Genomic DNA, 26,836 nt, shown 5'->3' with positions numbered 1-26,836 from the left:
CAGGTATTGTTGCTTAACCTCCTGACAAGTTTACCCTGAGGTGCTTTATGTGGATCCATAGTGTTGCCTTCCTGCTTGTTTCCTAACAACCCTGTTATTAAACTAAAACATTAGAATGGCCATATTGGGTCAGACTGATGGCCCACCTAGCCCGGTATCCTGTCTGTGACAGTGGCCAATGCCAAATGCTTAAGAGGACATGAACAGAACAGGGTAATTTCAAGTGATCCATCCCCTGTTGTCCAGTCCCAGCTTCTGGCAGTCAGAGGTTTAGGGACATCCAGAGCATGGGGTTGCATCCCTAACCATCTTGGCTAATAGCCATGGATGGACCTGTCCTGCATGAACTTATCTAATTCTCTGTTGAACCCAGTTGTACTTTTTGGCCTTCACAACATCCCCTGGCAACGCGTTCCACAGGCTGACTGCATTGTGTGAAGAAGTCCTTCCTTATGTTTGTTTTTAAATTTGCTGTCTATTAAACTTAATTGGATTACTCCAATTTCTGTTCACTTTCTCCACACCATTTGTGATTTTTATGGACGTCTATCATATCCATGCCTTAGCTGTCTTCTTTTCTGAACTGAACAGTTCCAATCTTTTTAATCTCCTTGTATGGAAGCTAATCATTTTTGTTCCCCTTCTCTGCACCTTTTCCAATTCTAACATATCTTTTCTGAGATGGGGAGACAGAACTGCATGCAGTATTAAAGATGGGGGCATACCAGGGATTTATATAGTGGTAGTATATTTTCTGTCTTATTTTTCCCTTTCCTCATGGTTCCTAACATTGTTAGCTTTTTTTGACTGCTGGTGCACATTGAGCAGATATTTTCAGGGAACTATCCACAATGACTCCAAGATCTTTCCTGAATGGTAACAGCTAATTCAGATCCCATTATTTTGTGTGTATTGTTGGGATTATGTTTTCCAATGTGTGTTACTTTGCACTTATCGACACTGGATTTCATCTGCCATTTTGTTGCCCAGTAACACGGTTTTGTGAGATCCCTTTGTAACTCTTCATGGGCAGCTTTGGACTTCACTATCTTGTGTAGTTTTGTATCATCTTCAGATTTTGCCACTCCATTGTTTACTCCTTTTTTTTTCCAGATCATTTATGAATATGTTGCACAGCACACGTCCCAGTGTGGATCCTGGTGGGGACACTGCTATTTACTCCTCTCTCCGTTGTGAAAACTAACCATTTATTCCTACCCTTCATTTCCTGCCTTTTAACCAATTACTGATTCATAGCAGAACCTTCCCTCCTATTCCATGACTGCTTACCTTGCATAAGAGCCTTTGGTGCGGGACTTGCTCAAAGGCTTGCTGAAGCTACCATATGAATACAGTGAACTAACCCAGTGTAGCCATACAGTAAAAATTCCAGTGACCCAGTCCTGGAAGTGCTAGTCCACTGCCTGCTTCATGAAGCTATGTTGATTTACACCAACACACAGTCCTCTTCCTATTTCTTTCACCCCAGCAACAAGAAATTATTTTTGTATTTAAAAGAGTTGATCTGGTTTTCAGAGACTATATCCCCAGCTGCACACAAGGCAAGCCCATATTTAAGAGAGCACCAACAGAGTAATTTAAACTCTTTTGTCACCTTGAAAATAACACATTTAGCATCACACGCACACAATACCAGAAGAGCATAGTAATAGAAGTCCTGGAGAGCAGTGAACAAATGTTAGCTACACTAATTAAATGTGAATCTGATTAACACATCTTTGTTAGGTTCAGTTAAAAAGCAATTTGTGTTAAGAGGTATATGTCACGGTGACAGATAATTAGTTAAATGTTGCTCTAGGGATTTGTTTTCCTTTAAATGAACAGCCTGTGTATTGTTTTCCCCTTTTAACTGGAGGTTTAAATCACTCTCATTTGCCTTTAATGGAATAGCTTATGGGCCGATCTCACAACCTGAAACATGGCCATTTTCCTTTCTTTTCTTTTGTTTCATAAAGTTTTGAAGATGAAAGCAAGGCTCATGTTCATTAGCGTTCTGCAAGTTAAGACTGTCCTGACTCCTGATGACTGGAAGGGCCAGCATGTGGTTTGGGGATGGAGGCACAGAGGCTGAATGAGATCCCTGGTGTGAAGATGTATGATAACATAATGGTGCTACTCCATCATGATACTTAAGGTTGAGACTAAGGCTTGGGAGTCAGGTACCTAAATACCATTGAGAATCTGGGACTAGCTTTCTGTTTAACTCTTTTCTAAGCACTCTAAATCCTGGCATACTCTGTCTTGAAAATTGCTGTGCTTAGTGAGGGTCTGAGATGGGGTTAGTTGTCCAAGTTTGAAATTGTTTAAATAAGGGTTTCTGAGATACATACAGCCCCCCTGTAACAGAGCAGTCTGTGTTCAGGGCCAGGCGGTCTGGGGCCAGTGATCCTACTCTGCTACACCTGTCCTGGCATACTGGATTTAAGAGGAAAGTCCAGCAGCTGGGGGATGACTAGGGAGGAGAGTTGACATGCTGCTCTTACCTCAGGGGAAGAAGCCTGGGTTTGAGGGCCAGGAGGACTGTGGCAGGCCAGGGTCCTTTTGTAGGGGGTGTGACATTCCCCTCTGGTGTTATCTGGACTGGTGATCTGATAGGTCACTCCAATCCTTGACTCTGGGAGCCAGCCTTACCCTGCTCTGCTGTGAGAACCCCCACTCCTGGGCTGCTCATGCACAGCCTCCGGCATGTAAGCTGTAATTTGGATTGTGCAACTGAATGACACTAACCAATATCTCTGGTCCCAGACACAACCCTAGGAACCGCCATCTTGCAGTGTCCAGTTACGCCAGCTGGACGCTGCAAAGTTATGAGTTTGTCAGTTTAACAAAGAAATTGATATGTATCAGGCTTGTTATCCCCAGGGGAGTCTCTGAATACTTCAGAAGTATTATAAGGGAAAATAGAATTAATTAAATATAAAGAAGATGAAAGACTTTAGTTAGCTTTAGTGTAATGCAATCACGCTGCATGCTCCTCACCCATTGCCTGAACAATGGCACTGAATGTGATCAAAGAAAAGCAAGAAACTGCAGTTTTCATCAATAGCAGCATGTTCATAGTGACTGCTGAGCATCAGGAATGCACTCCCAATAGAGAACCCTATTCTAAGGACTGGCACATGGTTGACATTGGCTAAGGGCTTGTCTATACTTACATTTTGTAAGCAGCAAAGAGTCCTGTGGCACCTTATAGACTAACAGAGGTATTGGAGCATGAGCTTTCGTTGGTGAATACCCACTTCGTTGGATGCTCATGCTCCAATACATCTGTTAGTCTATAAGGTGCCACAGGACTCTTAGTCTGGATCTGTAAAAGCAGCAAACACGGCTACCCCTCTGATACTTTACATTTTATAGTGCTCTAACTTGCTGGCTCGGGTGTGAAAAATCACCCCCCGAGCATAGCAAGTCTGAGCACTTTAAAGTCTTTGTGTAGACAGGCTCCAAGCGCTGGGAGCCACCCTCCCAGTGCTCGGAGCTAATCCCCTCATGGAGGTAGATTACCAAGAGCACTGGGAGAGCTCTCTCCCAGCACTCGCATGTGACCACACTCACACTTCAAAGCACTGGCGTGGGAGCATTCCCGTGGCAGCGCTTTGAAGTTTCCAGTGTAGACATACCCTAAAAGGCAGCACCAGGATATGTTGTCAGACAAACCAGTCACTTTGTTTTAGAATGAAAAACAAACAAAACAAATTTGAGCTCTCTACAATAATTCATCCAAGCTACACAAACTAAGGGATTACATCTATGACTCGCAACCCTCAGTGCTGTAGTTTCTTGGAAGGAGGGGTCCAAAGGAAATATCAGACACCAGAAAACATTCAGTCACATGTCCCTTTTTGAAACAGTCATAGCAAATCTCCAATTATATCCCCCCGCCTCACAAACCCTATTGAAAAATCAGGCAGTGCATAAACAATAAACATCTGTAAATCCTACTCTAATCCAACAGACAGACCATCTGTATGCTTTTTTCACCCCTGTTAATATGGAAACTCTGGTGTAGCCTGAACAGTGGTAACACTATTGCCCCACAATAATATTGCTGTGCCACGGAGTTAGTGGGTGCAAATTGATGTCATTTTGGTCAAGGCTCTTCAGGGCTTGTCTCCATGGAGTAACTGAGTGGAATAGCAACTTTGCAATCTTTCCCCCTTTAGACACTCTTATTGTGGAATAAGTGTCCACATAGACAGTTATTCAGGAATAGCTATTGTGTTTTAAATTCACACACTATGTTATTCTGGAATAGCTCCCTCATGGAGACAAGCCCACAGATACACCTCCCTCAGTAAAGACCTGATTTTAATATTTAAATTGATCCAAAACCCACATGGATAGTGAGATTATTTTGAAAACTGGTATTCCTTAATAGGGGGTAGAGGCAGAGGAGACATGAGACAGATGGGTCTGTTCATGCCTCCGGAGCTGTATTCACTTCCATGTGGTTTTCTGATTCATTGGAGAACATCCAAATAAGATCAATAGGCGATTTCACACCTCTCTTGTCCCACTGTGCTGCTGAGGGGTGTGCATCCCTTTGCACACTAGCCGTGGAAGTGGAGCGGAGAGTCTCAGGCTCCCTTCCCTCACCCCCATCGCTGCCTCCAGCTGATAATGTGCTCCTCCCAGCCCATCAGTTACCATCTTCCTTCCTCCTCATGGTGCTGGGGGCATGGAGAGCCAGGATGAGGGCAGAGTTGATATTTGTGTGGCAGTGAGGTATTCCCAGGGGGCTTCTTTATATCTCCCCCCCTCACACACACAGGTGCTTCCCAATCATGCTCCTCTCACTTCTAACACTTGCTCAGAAAACCAGGGAAATTCAGTGCCCAAAAATGTTATGAATGTGAATAAGTGATGTCCCAGCCCATTCCTGATGCACCTCATAGCGCTCTGTCCTCCCAGAGGGTATGGAGCACTGCAGAAACTCAGCATGTGGGGTAATAGGTGCAACTGTCAGAGCATGTCCTCACTAAGTTGTACCTAGGGCAGGTTATGCATGACCTATCATTGACCCATTATTCCCCTACTCTGCAAAACCACCTTAGTGTTACCACCTCTTGACCTTTGTCGCAAGGAGTCCTTCTGGAACCTCAGCTGCACTTATCTCTGCCTTACAATGCACTGCCAAATATGCTACAGACAGCCCTAACTGTCTACAGCAATAATAGACTTCTGTGCTCCTCTACTCACACAACAGACATCACTGCACAGAAACGACAGATCCAATATCCCCTGGAGGCCGTTCCCCATTACAGACAAGGAACTGAGGCACACTTAGTTGCTCAAAGTCATACAGGCAGCCTGTGTCAGAACTGGGAATTGACCCAAGATCTCTGATTCTCAGCCCAGGCCCTCAACCATAAGCCCATCCTTCCTCTCCTCCCTAGAAACCACTTTTCAGCCCAGGCTTTCATTGGCAGCCAGCAGTTAAATGATATAGGAGCGTTTCTGTGCTTACCTGGATGCCTTGCCACCCATATTTTCATGGGATATGGTGATGTTCTGCTCAGGACATCCAGAGCTGTAAGCCACGGTGCTACCCCTCTGCCTCAGCAAGTGAGAGCTTTGCTGCTGCTAAGCTGTGTGCCTTACTAGCAAATGCCTCAAGCATCTGCCAGTGTTAACCTCGGCTTGCATGTAACTATCAGTGAATCCCAGTTCCCCAGAGATGTCTTTTTGCAGTGTCCAGTCCTTCCCCCCGTGACTCTTACAGGAATTAAGGTCCCTGCTTCTGAAGAGACAGTGTACACACCAGCCTGTTCATCTAGCTTGGAGCCTTACACTTTGCTTCAATACACAGCACTGAGTTAGTTTTTTGTAGTAAAACAAAAATAGGTTTATTAACAAAGACTGGAGATGTAAGTGTTACTAAGCAGAAGGCAGAACCATTGATAATTATGGATGTAGAAGCTTAACCAGTAAGTATTAGTCTTACTGGTTAACCTGCCTCAACTGTTAACTCTGGGCCGGCCGGCTGGCTGACCCCCACAGCCCTGCGCTGGCCGGAGCAGTGAGCCGTGCCACCTGGCCCAGAGCAGGTCCAGCCCCAGCCACGGTGGCCCCAGCCACTTAAGTGATTAACCGTTTAAATGACATTTTTAATCATTTAAATGGTTAACTTTTTAAATGGTATTTACATCCCTAGTATGGATTTCCAATCCGTTGTGCACCTATTTTATAGTAATTTAATCTAGACCACATTTCTTAGTTACCATATGAGTATGTGGGGCAAAAGACTTACTAAAATCAAGATGTATCACATCTACTGCTTCCCCTCATCCACTAAAACAGTAATTCTGTCGAAGACGGAAATGAAGTTGGTTTGGCATGATTTGTTCTTGACAAATCCATGTTATTTATTACTTATCAGCCTATCATCCTTTTACAAATTATTTTAACAATTTATTCTAGTGTTCTTCTGGGTATGAAAGTTAGGCTGATTTGCAGATCCCCGGGGTTCTCTTTGTTCCCCTTTTTAAAGATAAGTAGGTATTATATTAGCCCTTCCCCAGTCTTTTGGGACCTCACCCATCCTCCAGATGTTCTCAGAGATAGTTGCTAATGATTCCGAGACTGCTTCAGCTAGTTTCTAAAGTACCCTAGGGTGAATTTCATCACCCTATGATAGCTAGTTAATATAAGCAGTGCAACTATTGGTGCAGCACATACGAGTAATGCTGCGACATATCCTTAAGTTAGTAAGCTCCATAAAATGGTTTGTTTGTTATTCAAGTGTAACACCTTGGGAGCAATCGTCCACGAGGGCAAGTTAGAGCAGCCCTGAGGTTCTGGGGAGTAGAAAGGTGTATCCATCTGGGGATCTGGCCCAAAATTGTCTTCTAAATTGTAGCTTCCTGATGGATTCTGAAATAATAGAATCAGTTGCAATCAACAAGCAAGTATTAAGTAGCCTGCTTGATCTCAACATTCACTTCATGTAGCTGTCCACAGTGACCTTGTTCCTCACTCCACCAAGGCACCTGCTAGTTAGCTCCATAAAAGAAAGGGGGGAATGTAAATTATTTAAAAAGTAATAGGAGTTTTTTTGGCTAGCAAAGCAACTGGGGAAAGTTATATTCCAATGCCAGCACATGCAGAAATGTGTGAAATGCTTTGGTGTTATGAAGTGTCACCCTCTGTATAAACCTATTGGTTCCATAAATTAAAATGTCAAATCACCAGTCTTGGGGAGAGCGGGGTTTGCTTTTAACAATATAGCATGGCCTACGGCTCCCTGTCTCTCCCTGCTCCCTTGCCCCAGTGGGGAATAAGCAGGCATTTCACAACCTGACCTAATATCTTCCTGCTTCCTGCTGGGGCATGTAGTCCAAGCCAGCCCAGTCCAACTAAGGCATCTGGCTTCAGAGATGAGGAATAGAAAAGTAAGTCATATTAATATTTCTGTTTATAAACTCCTTAAAACATTTCTGAAACAAAGTAACGGGGTAGAGTGCACAGAATAGATGATCACAATGGTCTTGGAATCTATGAGTCTAGTCTTACCTCCTGTATAGCACAGGCCAGAGAACTTCCCCAAAATAGTTCCTAGAGCAGATCTTCAAGAAAAGCATCCAGTCTTGATTTTAAAATTGTCAGTGATTGAGAATCACCACTGTCCTTGGTAAATTGTTCCAATGGGTAGTTACACTCACCATTTAAAAATGATGTCTTATTTCCAGTCTGATGCTGGTTGAGTGAAATATAAAGGCTTTATTGGTGCTTATTTAGGATGGCCTACAGAACCTACTTTGCTACACCCCGTGTGACTAATGCAGACATTCCAATAAAAACTTTACATCACACCATTAGGAGCTAGCTGTAATTTACAGCTGGGGATACATTGGAGCTCTATTAGCAGAAGCTGCTCAGATGTACTTGATGATTCCCTGTTCTGTTCATTCCCTCTGGGGCACCTGACATTGGCCACTGTCAGAAGACAGGATACTGGGCTGGATGGACCTTTGGTCTGACCCAGTATGGATGTTCTTGTGCCTCCCGCAGACTATTCTGGCCACATCTGCCTCCCTGGGTATCAATGCCCTTTTGGAGCATCCCTGGATTCTTGTGACCCTTTGCACCCAGTATATGTGAGGGAACTGAAAATACTTTGTGCCACCACAACCTCCTTCTATGGATTTTTCAATGCCTGGGGCTTTGGCTTGAATCAAGCCCTACCAGTGTTTGAAGTGTAAACAACAACATGGTGTTTGGTTGCACTAATACCCCAACATGGCTCTCTTAAGAGTGCCCTATTTATGGAGAAAGCAAAAGCCAAACCGCAGGGAAGGGCTTGTTCTTAAAGTTTTATTAATGAAGTAAAATGCAAGAAAATAAGTGTGATGTATTTGTGAAATATTGCACATGTGGATCTTGGAATGAACTAAGGAACACACCTTGTCTGAACTACACAATCCTTATATTCAAATTGCATTGGGTGCTGTAGCTCGCTTTCAATGTCTCTGTTGCATTAGCTGAAGTCAACGAGACTGGGTCAGGAAAAATTAGGCAGACCAACAAGGTGCGGGAGGGAACATGGTAATTGCCATACAGTCTCAGATGGGTAATCAGTCCAGTATCCTGTCTCCACTGGAAGCCAGTGGTATCGGTTTTGGATGAAGGTCCAAAAAACCCTGCAGCAGGCAGTTGTGGAATAATTTGCCCCAGGGGAAGTTTGTTCCTAACCCACATCAGTGAAAGAAGTGTGTTAAGACACCCAACGCAACATTGTCATGAGTTTTACACACACTCCTCAGCAAGTCTGGACTTGCTGGGTTTTATTGCATTTTTGACGTTAACCCTCTCCTGCCTCTGAGACACAGGAGATTTAGTCAGTTACTGTGTACAAGCCACTGGGAGACCTTGGATGCAAAGAGCTTATAGCACAAAGCACTATGATCTGTGTCCCTCTGCCCACACAAAGCTGGGGTTTCAAGCGCACAAACAGCTAAACAGGCATGCATTTGGAGCAAAGGGATTCAACAGATGCCTTTGGAATGTAGCTCTTTAAGTATGCAGCTCACTAGCTTCCTATGTTAGTGTTTAGCAGGATTCACATCCTCTTCCTCCTCCTGCCCTTTGGTTGTCCAGCTCCAGGTCCATTCTCTACCCACTCTCTTCCAGGCAGCAGGTGAGACTCTCACATTTCCCTTTGTCCCATTTTCCTCCATAGCACTGATCTCCCCTACAGCTCAGGGGAGAGCCAGGTGCTGAAGGGAAATGGGGCTGGTGCTTTAAGGGGTCCTCACTATTCCTGCTCCCCCCACTACCCCAGCCTCTCCCGATTCCAGCCCCCCAACTTCCTCATGGCTCCAGCCACACCTCCCAAACCCGCTACTCCTGCCCCTCAACTTTCCTGCTGCTGCACAGCCCTAACTGCCTCTGTTCCTCCAACTCCCCCAGTCCCTCCCTGCCCCAAATCTCTGCCCTCCTGCGCTGCTCCCCCCATTCCCTACCTCTCAAATCCCCCCAGTCCCTCCCTGCCCCCACCACTGCCCTGTTGTGCTGCTTCTTGCCCCCAGTCCCTCCCCATCCCCACCACTGCGCTGCTTCCTGCCCCCAATCCCTACCCCATAACCCCCCCCGATTTTTCACACTTGCTGTCTGATCGCCCTACCCTCAACTCCCCCCCCGTCCCTCCCCGCCCCCACCACTGCCCCCCAACCTCTGCCCTCCTGCGCTGCTCCCAGCCCCCAATCTCTACCCAACACCCCCGTCCCTACCACTGCCCTGCTCCCCGCCCCCAATCGCTACCCCTCAACTCCCCCCGTCCCTCCCTGCCCCCACCCCCACCACTGCCCCCCAACCTCTGCCCTCCTGCCCTGCTCCCCGCCCCCAATCTCTACCCAACACCCCCGTCCCTTCCCGCCCCCACCACTGCCCCCCAACCTCTGCCCTCCTGCCCTGCTCCCCGCCCCCAATCTCTACCCAACACCCCCGTCCCTTCCCGCCCCCACCACTGCCCCCCAACCTCTGCCCTCCTGCGCTGCTCCCAGCCCCCAATCTCTACCCCTCAACTCCCCCCGTCCCTCCCTGCCCCCACCCCCACCACTGCCCCCCAACCTCTGCCCTCCTGCCCTGCTCCCCGCCCCCAATCTCTACCCAACACCCCCGTCCCTCCCCGCCCCCACCCCCACCACTGCCCCCCAACCTCTGCCCTCCTGCCCTGCTCCCCGCCCCCAATCTCTACCCAACACCCCCGTCCCTTCCCGCCCCCACCACTGCCCCCCAACCTCTGCCCTCCTGCGCTGCTCCCAGCCCCCAATCTCTACCCCTCAACTCCCCCCGTCCCTCCCTGCCCCCACCCCCACCACTGCCCCCCAACCTCTGCCCTCCTGCCCTGCTCCCCGCCCCCAATCTCTACCCAACACCCCCGTCCCTCCCCGCCCCCACCCCCACCACTGCCCCCCAACCTCTGCCCTCCTGCCCTGCTCCCCGCCCCCAATCTCTACCCCTCAACTCCCCCCCCGTCCCCTCGCCGTCAGGACCGTCCCTCCCCCGCGGCTGCCCAGCTCCCCGTAGCAGGCGGGGCGGCAAATGGCCGCAGCGAGGCCCGGCCCCTGCCCCCGCCGGACCCTTCTGCCCCGCCCTCCCGGGGGGCAGCTGAGGGGCTCGGCGCAGGCGCCCTGCCCCAGGGGGCTCGCCGGCCGGCCGGCCCTCGGGAGTGAGGCGCGGGAGCCCGGCCGGCGCGGCCGCACAAAGCCCCGGCTCCTCCCTCGCTCCCTGCTCGGCGAGGCGGACAGCGCCGGGCTGCGGGCAGGGGGCCGAGCCAGGTAAGGGCGGCGCGGACACGCGTGGGGGCTGGGCCGAGCCATGGTCCCCAGCGCTGCCCCGTGGCCTGAGGGGTCCCCCCGCCCGGCGCCAGGGCCGGGGCCGGGGCCGGGGCCGGCTCCTCTCAGTGGCCTGGCGCCCGTGGGGGCCGCGCCGGCTGGGAGGAGACTCGGGGCCTGTTGTGGGGTGGGATTTTCAAACCCATCTGGGTGGTTGGGGAGCCAGTCTGGAGCCCTGAAATGGCTCCGCCGCTTTTGAAATTCCCACCCCTTGTCTAGAGTTCAAGGCCAGAAGGGAGCCACCAGCGCCTCTAGTCTGAGCGCCTGCGTGTGGCAGGGAACCTCAGCATCCGGAGTGAGACCGAAGTAGCACAGCCTGCCCCAGGCTAGCCTGCCCTGTGCCCTAGGCAGGGAGCAGGATGGACCCCGATGCCTGCTATTCAAGGCCCCCACAATGGCAAGGACATGACTGGTCCTGGCAAGTGACCCGCACCTATGCACTGCTGGGGAGGGTCATTGACCTGGGGGGGGGGGGGTTCTTTCCTGACCCTGTATATGGTGATCAGTTAGACTCATAACCTATAGGTAGCTCAAAAAACTGATCCGGAAGTTGTTGTTTTGAGCAATGCCAAGCAAAATATTAGAATTCCTATTTTTAACCTCCCTTTACATTATCTTATCACTCTCCTTTATTGGCTGGTATCCTTTTGTGCGTCTCACACTCAGTTACTAGTGGCTATACGTGAGGAAAACTGCTTGGTTGATTTTCTCTTTAGTAATTGTAAGAGGTAGATCGTCACCCTATACAAAAAGCCACACTACTTTAAAAGGATTCCCACCTATGTTGCACGTGTAACTGACATTGCTTATCACATGTTCACACCTTAGTTTGCCTTCTGTTGTTGATCATGCATACTTGTCACTTTGTCTTAACTTAAATCATAAACTCCTTGGGGCGGGGACTGTGTCTTACTATGTGTTTGTACAGTGCCTAGCACAATGGACTCCTGATGCTAACTGGGTCTGTTGGAGCTACAGCAATACAAATGATAAGCAGATGGACCAAACGTAGTGTGATTACTTGGTCCAGTAGTCTGTTCCAGTGACTGTTAGTCTCTTTCAAAATGGAATGGCTGTGTACACATCCACACCCACCCACCATCTTTTAAATCTTTCCTTAAAACTGCCTATATTATGATATTTACAAATTACTCCCATCTGGGATTGGCTAGGCAGGTTGAGAACTTTGACTTCTGATTTTCTGCAAAATTTTGTTTTTTATTGCTTCCTCATCCTTCCAACCCAGCCAGCCTCCACTTACCTGTTTTGCCCACCTGTTGCATCCTGTCTGATATGTAGATTATGAGCTCCTTGGGGCAGGGACCGTCTTCTAGCATATGGTGTGTAGCACAATTGGGTCTGATCATTGAGTGAGGAATTCCAGGCCTCCGGTACAAACTTTTGCCAGCATAGCTATGTTAACGTAAGGATGATCCCTGGCCAATATAGCTATGCAGGCAAAAGCCCCTGGTTTAGAGTTATACTGGTATAATTTATTTCACTTGGTAGTTAAGGGTAGGGCACTGGAATAAGCTATGCTAGCAAAACCACATTTTGCTAGTATAAGCTTCATCCATGCTAGGGGCACTTTGCCAGTACTATTCAAGTCTATTCTAGGTTTTGTATACTGTATGCATCGCTGTAGTATCTGAGTGCCTAAAAAGCCCTTGCTCATTAACAGTGGACAGAAGTATATATTGCATAGCTATACCAGGAAAGTATGCCTAGTGTAAATCTGGACTGAGAAAATGCAACCACTTCTTTAATATGTAAGATATGTTATCTTTGAGATAATTTAATTGTTAACTTTATTTGGGACAGATTTTTTTGAATATTACTTGATTATGTGTGCAGTTAGGACTCTACTAGCTAGAAACATCTATTAATAACACGTTATTTGTAGTGTTGTCATTACAGCAACCAGGTTGGTCCCAGCATATGAGACAGGGTAGGTGAGGTAACCATTTGTTGGTTCAATTAAAAATATATTACCTCACTACCGTGTGTCTCTCTCTCAATCACATAACTAGGCAAGAAAAATATGCCATATTTCTATCTGAATTGAATTTCTGATTTGGAACAGTCCTCTTTAGTGGTACAATATTAAATACAGACTGCATTTGATATCACTAACAAAAGGTGTTGCTAAATGCATTGATTTGTCTTTTATATTAATTAAAAAATAAAACTAAATGCTTACCAAGATTAGTATGGGGGGGATGAATATTAACTGTTCCTCCATATTTTGAGGAAAGTCATGTAGATGAAAATCCTTAAATCTTGCAACTTTCCCTGAATCCACTCATCGAAGATTCTATGTTTATAGCTCTCAGTGCTCTCATCATAATTTTGTTGCAAATCTATCTAGCAATTTGTTCACATTTAATAAACGAATAAGAGATTATATACAAAGCTGTGAGGAGAGCTGGTCAAAAATGTCAATCACTTTTTTCCCACAAATTTCCCAGGGAACTTTTCTGGTTTTATCAAAAGCTGAAATAAAAACTCAAAATTTTTCAATGTAAAGCAACCCAACTCTTTTAAGAACGGAACACCATACATTGTTACCTAAAGAAAATCAATTTCTGGCTTTTCATTGGAGAACTTCAAGAAAAAACAAACTTTTTCTGTGAAAAGTTTTGCTTTGGTGGTATAGCCATTTTTCATCTAAAAATGTTTAGATGAAAAAATTGCAACCAGCTTTTGATATAATCATTGTGAAATGAACTGGTGGATTTGTACAGCAAAATACCCACCTCCTTTTCCCCCCAAGGATCTTCCATGTCCCATGGTGGTGGTGTTCTGAGGGTTGCCCCCAAACATGCTGCTATTTTTAACATCCCTTCAGGCTCTGGGTTGCAGCCGTAGTCTTTCAGGATGAGGAGAATTGGACTGGAATTGGTATTCTACAAAATGTATTGTTCTGAGGATCATTGTTGAGTGAGAGAAGATAGTTCCTTCTCTAGGGCCTAAACATGATCTTTTTGCAGCATTCTTTGTGTCTCCTGACCCAGACAATAAGAATGGAAATGGGAACCTAGCTAGGGTGTCTCGCCTGGAAATGGAAAGCATCCCTGATAGGTCAGTGAGTCAGTAACCCACATATGTTGTGGAGCAAAGTAATCCAACGTTTAAAAATAGCCTCTAAAAGTGCTTGTATAAAACAAACCAAAGTTATTGATTGACCAAGAGTTTGGAATGGCTGAGTAAATATTCAAGTCTAAGCAAAGAACATTGGAAATTTCATATTGGTCATATCTTTGAACATGAGAATTAGTGGACTGCTTAAAAATTGCAGCCAAATTGGGACTTCTTTGTGCTAGGCTCTGTGCATACACCTAGGAAGACACAGTCCCTGCCTAGAGAGTTTATAAACTAATTTTAGACAGGATCCTACTAACAACATAAGAATGGCCCTACTGGGTCAGACCAAAGGTCCATCTAGCCCAGTATCCTGTCTTCCAACAGTGTCCGGTGCCAGGTGCCCCAGAGGGAATGAACAGAACAGGGAATCATCAAGTGATCCATCCCCTGTCTCCCTTTCCCAGCTTCTGGCAAACAGGCTAGGGACACCATCGCCACCCATCCTGGCTAATAGCCATCAATGGACCTATCCTCCATATGTTGTTAAAATTGGCAGCTTTTGATTTTACTGGGAGAACTTTTTTTTTTATAATGAACAATTGGGAGGCTGAATTCTGAGTATGTAGCTTATCACAAAAACACCACCAACAACGTAGCAGCTCACGGGCTTCTGTGCAATGTTATCAGCTTAACAAACATGGCTATGATGCAGTAGTGATGCATTCTGTAATTCTTATCCCTCCAACTGTAGAGAATCAGTATTTCACTATGTGAAATGAATTTGGTGGTCTCAGTCTTACTCTTAAGGCACATCACAAAACCAGTGAGATAATTACCACCTTTATTGGCAGTCTCTGCAGAGGGATAAGGCCCTATCGAAAGCCTATTAAAGTCATGGGAGACTTTCCATTGATTTTTTTTTTTTCAGTGGGCTTTGGATCAGGACCTGACTGGCATGGAGACTGAATTGTTGCCTCACCTCCTAGAGGTGGTAAGATTAGGACATTTGCTTAGGAAACAAATTGATTTAAAATAACTTAATACACCTCTACCCCGATATAACATGACCTGATATAACACGAATTTGGATATAATGCAGTAAAGCAGTGCTCCGGGGGGGCGGGGCTGCTCACTCCGGCGGATCACAGCAAGTTTGATATAACGCGGTTTCACCTATAACACGGTAAGGTTTTTTTGGCTCCTGAGGACAGCGTTATATCGGGGTAGAGGTGTATGGTGTAGTAGCAGTGTGATAGATATGTGGTTTGGTTTGTTTTTGTTTTGAGGGCAGAGGGAGTATCTATCCAATATTTGTCTGAGTTTAGTACACTGAAAATAAATACCTCTTTGCTTACAGATGGTGTATGATAAGGTAAAAGACTTTAAGCAATACAAATACAGTGAGGAGTCCTTGTGGCACCTTAGAAACTAATACATTTATTTGGGCATAAACTTCCTTGGGCTAAAACCCAGCATCTGATGAAGTGGGTTTTAGGCCACAAAAGCTTATGCCCCAAAACATTTGTTAGTCTCTAAGGTGCCACAAGGACTCCTTGTTGTTTTTGCTCATACAGACTAACACGGCTACCACTCTGAAACCTGTCATTAAGTAATACAGTTGCTATTGAAACTGTGCTCTTGTGTGCAACAGAATGTCAGTGCTGAAAGAGACTGTTTATACCAGGGGTGGCCAACCTGTGGCTCCGGAGCCACATGTGGCTCTTTAGAAGTTAATATGTCGCTCCTTGTACAGGCGCCGACTCTGGGGCTGGAGCTACAGGTGCCAACTATCCAATGTGCTGGGGGGGTGCTCACTGCTCAACCCCTGGCTCTGCCACAGGCCCTGCTCCCACTCCACCCTTTCTCGCCCCCTCCCCTGAGCCTGCCATGCCCTGACTTCTCCCCCTCAGAGCCTCCTGCACGCCATGAAACAGCTGATCGGGAAGGAGGGGGAGGTGCTGGTGGGTGGGAGGCGCTGGGAGCAGGGGAGGGGAGCTGATGGGAGGCTGCTTACGTATTACTGTGGCTCTTTGGCAATGTACGTTGGTAAATCTGGCTCCTTCTCAGGCTCAGGTTGGCCACCCCTGCTCTTCCCCTTCTTCCCCCCCCCCATACCCTTTGTAGCCTAACCACAGAGCTGAAATGGGTTGGAAGGATCCTAGTTTGCATCAAAAGTGAATCTCACTCTAAGATTGTGTCTGCAGTAACAATAGCAGAAAGGAGAGCCTTTATTAGATCCAGACTAGGGGTCGGATTCTCCTTTTACATTAGTTTTACACTTATTCATACTTCAGAGGACTTACTTCTGATTTACACCATTGTCAATAAGAGCTGAGTCTGGTCCAAATAGTTGATCTTCATCTATAACTTGCTGCTGCCTCATTGTACTTGCATGTAAGCACATATATTATTCAGTGCTCTTACACTGGGCACATGCTGTACTTTTAAGTACAGCTGAACATTCATTTTGCAAAGGGAGTCCCTGAAACTGTACCCTCATTTAATCTAACCAATAGTGTGGGGAAAAGATTGTATATTTAAATCTTATTTCAAAAGTGGTTTGCTTAAGTAAAGTGACAAACAATTGTGATATCCTCTTAATGCATTTTCATGAAAGGATTTTTGTGATGTAGCCCCTTATAGAGCCATTAAGGAGCGGATCAGGAATGTTTTGCATTCTGTGTCTAGTCATTTAAACAACAGAATCAAAATTCACTTCAGCATTTATTGTTGACATATGGAACACTTTCCTCCATTTCTGACCGCATGCTGGTTCGTATGGCCTTTGACTGTTGCTTTGATCTTCGTGCGGAGAGTGCAGTTTGGAAACATGGTCCAGGTGTCACATGCTGTTTGAAACTGAGGGCTTGTCTGCACTGCACTTTACATCATTGCAACTTTATCGCTCTGGGGTGTGAAAAAACACCCCCCGAGTGCAGCAAGTTCCAGCTCTGTAAAGTGCCAGTGTAGACAGTGCACCAAGTTCAGGCAGCAGGTTCAGGTTGGGTGCTGTACCAACACATAATAAATGACAGTTCCTGTCCCAAGGTACTTACAGTCTAAAAAACAAGACAAGGTGTCTTCCCATGCCACCCAGGTGGGTGAGACGAAAATGTGGGTGGCATGGGAAGAAGGACAAGGTAGCAGTAATAAAAGGGAACTTAGTCATCTCCTTCCTTAACCTCAGAACACAGGTGAGTGCAAAATTCCCTGCAAAAATAGGTTCTTTGGAGAACATGTGTTTAAATACCCAGTTCACATTTAATATCCAATGTTGCCCTTGGGCCATGATTATCTCCCTGAATTCTGAAAAGGTCGGCCCTGTGTAGTTTTGTAAGCTATTTAAATACTGGGAGCCAGATCCTCAGATGTAAATCAGTCCAGTTTCATTGACATTAATGGAGCTATGCAAATTGACACCAGCTATGGACTTGGCCTGCACTGCACACACTAATTTGAGGCCTGTTCAATTTTCAAAGCCTTTCCTTTCAGAACCTCTTTTTGCTCTCCTTTGCACCATCTCCAGAATGTGTATGTCTGTCTTTTGGCTCAACGCCTAGGACTAAGCACAAGACTAAATGTGACCTCACAAGTGCTTCGCAGAGAAGAATTGTCTTTCCTTTCTTGTAAACGATACCCCTGTTTCTGCATTCAAAATTATTCTTTTTACTTTTACTTTGTTTTTGGTCAACACAGAGTCCCTATGTTCAAATAATTAACTCTGGGGTTCTTTTCATTCTGTATTAGAGCCAAAATACATTTCAACACGAAAATAACATACAGTCTCATTGGCTTTCCCTGCATGCATGACATTACATTTGCTGACATTCCCTTACCTTGCTTCATCTACTTGAAGATCCGTAACATCCTCTTTTAGCTAAACTCTTGCTTCCTTTGTTCTGTTAATGATTGACTTTGGACATATGCCATATAAGATATTTATATACCGAGTTAGAGAAAAGTACCCAAACTGCATCTTGGCCAGACTTAAAGTAGCAGATTCAACTGTATGCTTAGGAGGGCGAATATATGGAGAGACCTGGAAATCCCAGCTTGGCCAACCTGAGACTGGTTTGTTCCTCCAGGAGCTGAAGGGTATGGCAGATTGGGTAATGAGTGGATGGAGCCTGGTCTCAGCCAGGTAAGGTAGCAGAGCTAGTGCACAGGGGGAAGTAATTTGTGTCATGTAACGGGCTGGCATGCTTTAAACTCCCCCATGGAGCAAAGGACAAAATTGTGCCTCTCTGAGTCCCAGTTCAGCCTCATATCTGCTCCTGGGCAAATATAGCTATGCTATATCCAGCCTTTTACTCAGGATTCACAGGAACTCCATAATTGAGTCATGTATTAGGTTTGACCTGATAATAATTGAGGGCCAGAATGTGATACGAATATTTCCTCTAGCATTAATTAGACTGTCTGTGTGTGTGGAACAGCTCATCAGTTTGTGCACATGAATTCTGTTTTCGATAAACATATCATTATAAAAAAGAACATCAAGTTCACGAGAATAAACACCACTGCTTTCGTGTCTGGGCCCTTGCTGCATTTCTTGGGAAAAATTTAGATGTTGGCAACCGTGGGACATAGACAAGTAGTAAAATTTTTATAATAAGCTGTTCTAGCAATGGTTGGGGATTTAAAAAAATGTTTTGCAATGTTCAGAGCAGTTAATGCAAAATGGAAAAGATGATTTAGAAATTTTAAATACCTATCAAAAAGGAAGCCAAAATTCTTAGTGTGTTCATAAGGCCCACACCTGTTTGGCTGCTTGGGGAACACCAGGGTACCATATATCATTTAAAATTTCTCTGTCCAAGTTCCAAGTCATGAGCACTGCTGTTGTACATGGCTTTTATTAGAGTCCAGAGAAAATCTTATAAGTTGTGAATACACTGGAATTGGAATTGGATCAAAAACTCAATCAATATTTGACATGAGTTTCAGTTTTGGAAAGTGTAACTTGGTGATATAATATTTTTGGTCCTGTAATTTTTATAATATGAGCCATTTGACCTTGATTTTTGTATGTATGAAGCAGTTTATTGTAGCTAAGATCAAGTATCTTCCATTACATACGTTAGGAACTGGGAGCTGAATGCTTTGTAAGTTGGCTATACAAACTGAAACTTGGAAAATGTCTTAGCAATGAGCAGACTTTTCCTCTTTTAGTTAGATTTGTTAAACTATAAATATCAATGTGAGAATTTGTAAATAAAATGGCAAAAATACAAACACAGGCCCAGTGCTTGCAAAAGGAGCACAGACACCAATCCTGGAAAGACTCTGTTGACTTTGATGGGCTTTGAATCAAATCAAATGTAGACAGAACCCATTGGGACTTGTCGGAGGGATCTGTCTGCATGGATACAGTTGCAGGATCAGGGTTCCTACTTGCACAGAAACATGCCGTAGAAGGCTTTGGTTTTATTGCCTTTCTTAATTTGAAGGATCCCAGAGAGTTCTCTGTTTTAATATCAGGGAATAGAAGGGTGGAAATTGTTCAATGGTGACACCTGACTTTTTCCAAGTGTCAGCACAGCAAAAGAATAGAAAACTCATTTACAAATTTCTGAGCAGCAAACCCTGAGGTCAGAATGGAAGAGCTACAAGAATATCACCTAGAGCCACTGCAAGTGCACAGCTTTCATGAAAGTTGCATGGTACAGAGCAAATTCAGGCTGTAGAAGATATATCCCATTGCCACATTACCCCATCCTGTGTTAAGAGCTATAGGAAGGGGCTCTGTGGGAGGAAATATCTGAGGAGACTCACAGCATCCTGTGAGGTCCCTCCCTCCCAGTGTAAAAAGTGTGTGATGACCATGCCTGAACTTGGAGTGCTACCAGGCATGAAACCAAAATATGCTAATTCTGTGATGGTATCAGTGTTATTAAGAGTTATATGTAGGAGTGGCAGCTCTATTTTTCCTTGATGCATATATAAAAATATAAGGAAATTTCCAATAAAAGTTATAGTTAATAGACCACAAAGGTTGTAGATACCTATGTATTACATAAAGAAACACCATCCATTTGAAATCTAGTCTGGTTTAAATTTGAGATAAAAATAGCTTCAGGTACTTCGTGTCCTTTAGTCCTCTTGCCAAGTTTTGTGATTTTACAGCCTTTCCTTTTACCGTGTAAATGTATTTAAAATATTTTTCTCTCCCCACACGACCTGCATAGGCAAGAAAACAAGATTGTATTGGTTATGCAGAGTAAATAGTGGAATTGACTACATACAAAACAGAGTCAAGATGCACAAAATTAAACAATGTTTTTCCTATAGCTTTCAATTATAATAGTGTTAGGTTGTGGTCCTGCAAACACACATGAGACCCAGTCCTAGAAAGACTTAAGCATGTGCTTAAACACATTGACATGAGTGGGGTTACTTGTGTACTTAAAGTTAAACACGTGTATGTGTTCAAGTGTTTGCTGGATTGGGACCATGACTAGTTTCACTCAGTTTCCTGGGACACTCTGTGTGTGTATATGTGTGTGTGTGTGTGTGTGTGTGTGTGTGTGTGTGTATACGTGCTTTTAGGAATAGGCTCTCGAATCTTTGCTGACATTAGTAAGTGTGACATTTTCAGACAGTTTTTTTTTTGAAGTTGTCAGGATCTCTTTAAAAAAGTAAAGTTGTGATTATAAAACACAAAAAAAACAAACCCAAATATTGGAAAGCTGGGAACTACACTGAAGTTAACGTTTTGAAAAAATATAACAGAAATGTTTCAAAGTCTGGCAAATTATAAATAATGATAACTAAAGGTTTCACAGACAGCCTTAAGTCTGAGGGCTCGTCTACACATACAGTGTTACATCGACACTGGTGCAGCGGTGCTGCTGTAGTGCTTAGTGAAGATGCTCCCTATGCCAATGGGGGAGCTTATCTCATTGGTACCCCACCTGCTTGAGAGGCAGTAGCTATGTTGACGGGAGAAGCTGTCTCAACAGGAGTTTGGGCGACATAACTGTGTTGCTCAGAGGTGTGGATTTTCCATACCCCTGAGCGCCATAGTTATAGTGAAATAAGTCTATAATGTAGACCAAGCCTGACCTTGTGTCAATTCCCATTTACTTATCCACTATGCTTTTCACTAATTACTGTGCTTGGAATTCTTGGCATAGCTGGTATTAGAAGTGAAGCTGCAGTATCTGGAGAGCAGTAAGCCTTACTAAGGTTAATTACGTTTTTACTTAATTTTTTCATCAAATTTTGCAATTATAATCAAATTTCTGTCTTGTCTAGGCAAATGGATAACACATCAAATTGAGTAGGAATTATTATTAAATATAAACTTACCATTTTTTTTATATGCTGTATCTTTTGAAAACACACTTTTGTTGAGGCTTTTTCAAGACACGTAAACTGCCAAGATAAATATTTAATTTACTAAATTTTAGATTCACTTTTTTTATGTCCAGAAGAAAAGGATTATTTAATCTCTTATTATTTCAGCAACTGTTGCATACATGTAAGCTATCATTTATAATATATGTTTCCCATATGGTTAACCGTGGTTCTAGAAACCAAAGAAGTGATTTGGTTCTACTTCACATCTCTTGTTCCTTGCTGAAGATAGCTTAATGATATGTATCCACCTTTCTTCTAGACTAGGCATTTCCCGTTTACTGCCTTCTTTTTCTTGGTAATTTTATAGTTGCCATGTGTTGTTGTGCTGACTGAAAATCCCTACAGTTTCTGTGATGTGGCATATAGTGGAGATTAAATGTCTCCAAAACACCCACCTTGACAGTTTTGGCAAACTAAAGCCTAATTCTGCTTCAGCTTTCTTTTGAGGTCAACCAATCCACAAAAATATTCTGCCAAGTTACTTGATTTTGTGTTACTTAATTTTCATAATGTATTATGTTTTGCCAATCACTGAAAGTTATTTTATAGGTTGTGTAAGAAACAGTAGTAACACAGTACAGTTGCCTTCTTTATCAGTTACAGCTACTACGGCTTTATTACTAGCTTCTCATGTATTTTGCAGAGCTGTCTGTCATAAGGTGGGAGTACAGAGGTTTACTCTGTAGAATTGTGGAAAAGTTTGGAGCCTTTGAATATGCCATTAATGTGTTTAATAGAAGGCAAAAAGCAGAAAGTGCTATTCTAGCTGTTCTTATAAAACACATTTATTTTCTGCTAGTGACTAGAGAGGGCTGCTCTCATAAGACCAATTAATATACTTTGTCATACAGCTACCTCTTCCTTCCAAATCAACATCCTTACAGACATTATTATAACTCCACCTACCAGGAAACTGTGTGTCAGTTGTGGCTGGCAGACTTTTATTTATTTATTGCCTCCTTGCTTCCTGGTATAGGTGGAGCTATAACACTGTCTGCAGGGATGTTTCCTTTCCAGGATGGGAGAAGAGGCAGATCGACAAAATACGTTACAGGTAAGTAATTATTTTCCTCTCTGTGTGTAACCAAGCCTGGTGTACTCTTTTGAATTCCGGCAAATTGTACAGAAGGAAAAAAACTTTACTTCGTTATCAGAGCTTGATTTGGAGTAGCTTCCTGATAAAATCTGGATTTCATAGGACAAGTGTGATGAATTTAAGAAAGGCAAGTGAAAGGAACTCAATCCTGATCAGTAGTGCCCTGATGCAGTGAGGTACTTGACTTCAGTGGGACTATGCACGTTTAAAGTTATGCACATTCTTAAGTAAGATCTATCATGTCAAAGGCTAAGAAAAGATTTTGCTTAAGTTTGACTGTTAGAGTACCTATAATGGTCCTACTACAGTATTGGCCTTAGTGGTGTAGAGGTTGTATACCGAGTCCCCATTGTTTTTAAAACCTATACAATATTCAGAATGTGGTTGCTCGTTTAAATGTATACGTGCAAAAGTCTCATTATGCTTGGTACCTTTGATAGCTATATGTTAATGAATTTTATAAAGGCATTTATTCCCTATGAATTGAGAAACTCAGGGCCAGATAATCACAGGTATGAGATTAGTACTTTAATTTTACTTTTGGAAGCACCAGACCAGATTACACAGCAGATGTTCTTTTAAAATTATACAAGATATTGTTACTTGATAACTAAATAGCAGAAGTACATGTAGAATATGGAACTTTACTAAATGCAATACAATGAGTGTTGTTTGGGGGTTAATTCATAATTATGAATTTAAATGTCTAATGCTATGAAACTCGGTGCCAGTGAGAAATCACTCCTTTGAACCGTATTAAATGTTTCCACTATCTTGCACTTTAAACTTTCCTCTGTATTGTAGTGACCCAGACTGTGAACAAACTTTTTTGCTTCCAAGTAGCTTCTACACAGCCTATTAATCAAATCCAAATAGCAGGTTTACTGACTTCATCCCCTCTGGAAGATTTTGGTCCATATTTTCAGAAATAGGTTCCTAAAGTTGGGCTTCCAAATCCATATTTGGAAGAGTGCTTGATTGCTCAGTAGCTCCCATTGACTCAGTAGAACCTTCTGAGTGAGCAACCGTTTTGAAAATCAGGTCACTTACTTAGCAGCCTAAATAAAGACATAGGAGCCTAACTTTAGGGACCCTTCTTTATGGAGGGAGAGTTTTTTTTCAAAGGCATACAAGGCAGCTAAGCATCCAACTCCTATTAACTGCCGATAAAAGTTGGGTGCCTAACTGCTCTTTGTGCCTTTTGAATATCTGCCTTGTTAAGTATGGCTCCTAAACCCCTCTGTAGATACCTATATAAAGTGTCCTGATTATCAAAGGTGCTGATCAGTGAAGCTCTCATAGACTTCAGTGAAAGCTGAGAGTACTCAGCACCTCAGAAAATCAGGCCGCTTTCATTTAGGTACCTAAATGCCTGTTTAAGCACCTAATTTTGGGCACTCACATTTGAAAAACTTCCGCTTAATCTCTGTCACTATATCCCTTAACTAGGATCTCACTCTGCTTTTCAGAATAGAAAATATATTTGGAAGGTCACTTGTTCTCATACGACCAAATGTGAGAGTCAGGTTGTTCTTGAAGAAAATATAATTATTCCAAATGTCTTGGTTTTCTAAAATGAATAGTTTGGGTTTTTAAAATCTTCCTTCTTCAAGAGCAAGATGCTGAGTACATTTGGAGGAATGATGGCCCAGAGATCAGAGTGCTACTCTGAGACTTAGGAGACCTGGGTTCCACTCTCACCTGCTCCACAGACTTCCTGTGTGTAAAGGAGGGTAATATAAGTAATGCCAGTCAGCATGGGTTTATGGAAAATAGATAATATCAAACTAACTTGATATCATTTTTATTTTTATGAGAGTGCAAGTTTGGTTGATAAAGTTAATAGTGCTGATGTAGTATACTTAGACTTCTGTAAGGTGTTTGACTTGGTGCCACATGACATTTTGATTAAAAAACTAGAACAATATAAAATTAACATAGAATCATAGAATTGCAAGGCTACAAGAGACCTTGAGAAGTCATCAGGTTCAGCCCTGTGCTCTGTGGCAGGACCAAATAAACCTAGACCACGGGTCGGCAACCTTTCAGAAGTGATGTGCCGAGTCTTCATTTTTTCACTCTAATTTAAGGTTTCATGTGCCAGTAATACATTTTAATGTTTTTAGAAGGTCTCTTTCTGTAAGTCTATAATATATAATTAAACTATTGTTGTATGTAAAGTAAATAAGGTTTGTAAAATGTTTAAGAAGCTTCATTTAAATTTAAATTAAAATGCAGAGCCCTCTGGACTGGTGGCCAGGACCCAGGCAGTGTGAGTGCCACTGAAAATCAGGTCGCGTGCCGCAGGTTGCCTACCCCTGACCTAGACCATCCCTGACAGGTGTTTGTCCAACCTGTTCTTAAAAACCTTCAGTGATGATGATATCTCCCTTGGAAGCCTATTCCAGAGTTGATAATTAGAAAGATTTTTCTAATATCGAACCTAAATCACCCTTGCTGCAGATTAAGCCCATTATTTGTTGTCCTACCTGTAGTGGACATGGAAAACAATTAATCACCATCCTCTTTGTAGCAGCCTTTAACATATTTGAAGACTGTTATTGGGTCTCCATCTCAGTCGTCTTTTCTCAAAACTAAACAAGCCCAATTTTTTTAACCTTTCCTTTTGTAGACCTTTTATAATTTTTGTTGCTTTCCATTGGATACTTTAGGAAAGATGTAGACAAATCTCAGTGTGTGCTGCCAGAATTGGAGACAATACTCCACCTGAGGCCTTACTAGTGTCACGGCATGGATTAAAATGGCGAATCATCACCAAGTTGGTACATTTGTGGTGGGATCCCACACGGATTGATTATTTGCCCTATACTATTTAACATTTTTATCAATATTTTGGCAGGAAACATAAAATCACTGATAAAGTTTACAGATGACACAAATTGGTAGTAATGAAGAGGAAATGTCATTGATACAGATCAATCTGGATCTCTTGGTAAACTAGATAAAGCAAACAATATGCACTTTAATATGGCTAAATATAAATATGTACATCTAGAAACAAAGAAGGCAGGCCATACGTACAGGATGGAGTACTCTATCCTGGGAAGCAGTGACTCTGAAAAAGGTTTGAGGGTTGTGGTGGATAATCAGCAGAACATGAGCTCCCATTGTGACACTGTGGCCAAAAGGGCTAATGTGATCCTTGAATGTGTAAACAGGGGACACAAGTCGGAGTAGAGGGATTATTTTACCTCTGTTTGTCAGGGTTGCGACTGCTACTGGACTGTGCTGTGTCCAGTTCTGATGCCCACAATTCAAGAAAGATGGTGATAAATTGGAGAGGGTTCAGAGAAGAGCCACGAGAATGACTAAAGCGTTAGAAAACAGGCCTTACGGTGATAGACTCAAGGATCTCAATCTATTTAGCTTAACAAAGCGAAGGTTAAGGGGTTATCATAGTCTGTAAGTACCTTCCTGGTGAACAAATATTTGATAAAGGACTCTTCCTTTAGTCTTCTTTTTGATCCCATCTCTAAATAGCAGCTACTCCCAAGACTGTAATTTGGGAAGAATGCGCGTACTGTATAGTTGGTCATTTTGTCTTCTCGAAGTGCATGATGGGGTCTGACTGAGCTGTCACAGAGGAGTTTAGGAAAAGTAGAGGACCATATCAGCTTTCTTTTTTTGCATCCAGAGGTGTTTAAAAGTAAACTAAAGTAAGGGTGAGCTTTCATTTCCATTCTTGAAATGGACTGCACCCATCATCAGTCCATGCTCTGAGTATCGCTAAGTGCAGAGGAGCAGCTTGTCTGGCATGCAGCAGTTAATTGTCACTTTTCTGGAACTAGTTTGGGTTGTCCTGACCTGATGGACAATAGAATTTTTCTTGGCTTGTTGGTTTTCAACAGTTTATGCTTGGCATCCAAAACATGAGCACAAAGCTTCAGAGGCTCAGTGAAAAATCAGGTCAATGTAACACCCATGACAATGAAGTAAATATCAGATATGTTCCAGCAACCACTGGGCTCTGTTGGCAAGCATGCAGTTCTGGAATAGATCTGACTTGTACCGTGGAGATGTTTAATTTACATGTATGCTGACAAATGTTGTCAGCTGGCATTACAGACATCTCTCCTAAAATATTATTTCCAAAACCTACTTTTTATGTTGGAATCACAGCCTCTCCCTTGTGTAGTTTTGGGACTGGGACGTCTGCTTGAATGAATCACAAGGGTTATAAGAAATGTTAATTTTATAACATTGTTAATCTACAAGGTATACTGAGCAGCCACCTGCATGATACTACTTCTGCCTAATATGAACAAATTAATATTTGTAATTTATCCAGTTATATGTACTTTTTGTATTGCATCACTCCCAATCAAGTGAATCACTTTACAGCAATGTGAACAGGCAGTGCACATGAGTTCCACTCCAAATTACTACATGTGGCATGCATACCGTGTACACTTTGTGG

The 26,836-nt window shown here is 43.5% G+C and overlaps 1 protein-coding gene across 5 annotated transcripts in view; it reads left to right on the top strand.

The window, feature by feature from the left end:
* The window catches only part of LOC127049906 (sodium/potassium/calcium exchanger 3-like), a 500,507-nt gene that overhangs the window by 365,312 nt on the left and 108,359 nt on the right, over window positions 1-26,836 (top strand). Inside the window, exons 1-2 of one of the 5 annotated variants that reach the window (XM_050951279.1) lie at window positions 10,724-10,799; window positions 14,869-14,928. The exons of 2 other annotated variants lie outside the window; for them this stretch is intronic. In XM_050951279.1, coding sequence (XP_050807236.1) covers window positions 14,896-14,928 — 33 coding nt within the window. In that variant the 5' untranslated portion in view covers window positions 10,724-10,799; window positions 14,869-14,895. Of the gene's footprint in view, window positions 1-10,719; window positions 10,800-14,868; window positions 14,929-22,278; window positions 22,357-26,836 lie in introns of those variants that run through there. 2 more of the 5 variants (XM_050951277.1, XM_050951281.1) reach the window with 2 other exon arrangements.

The sequence above is a fragment of the Gopherus flavomarginatus genome, chromosome 4, assembly GCF_025201925.1.
Source record: "Gopherus flavomarginatus isolate rGopFla2 chromosome 4, rGopFla2.mat.asm, whole genome shotgun sequence".
Lineage (NCBI taxonomy): Eukaryota > Metazoa > Chordata > Testudines > Testudinidae > Gopherus > Gopherus flavomarginatus.
The sequence above is the reverse complement of the archived record's forward strand: the minus strand, read 5'-3'. Positions and strand labels throughout refer to the sequence as shown.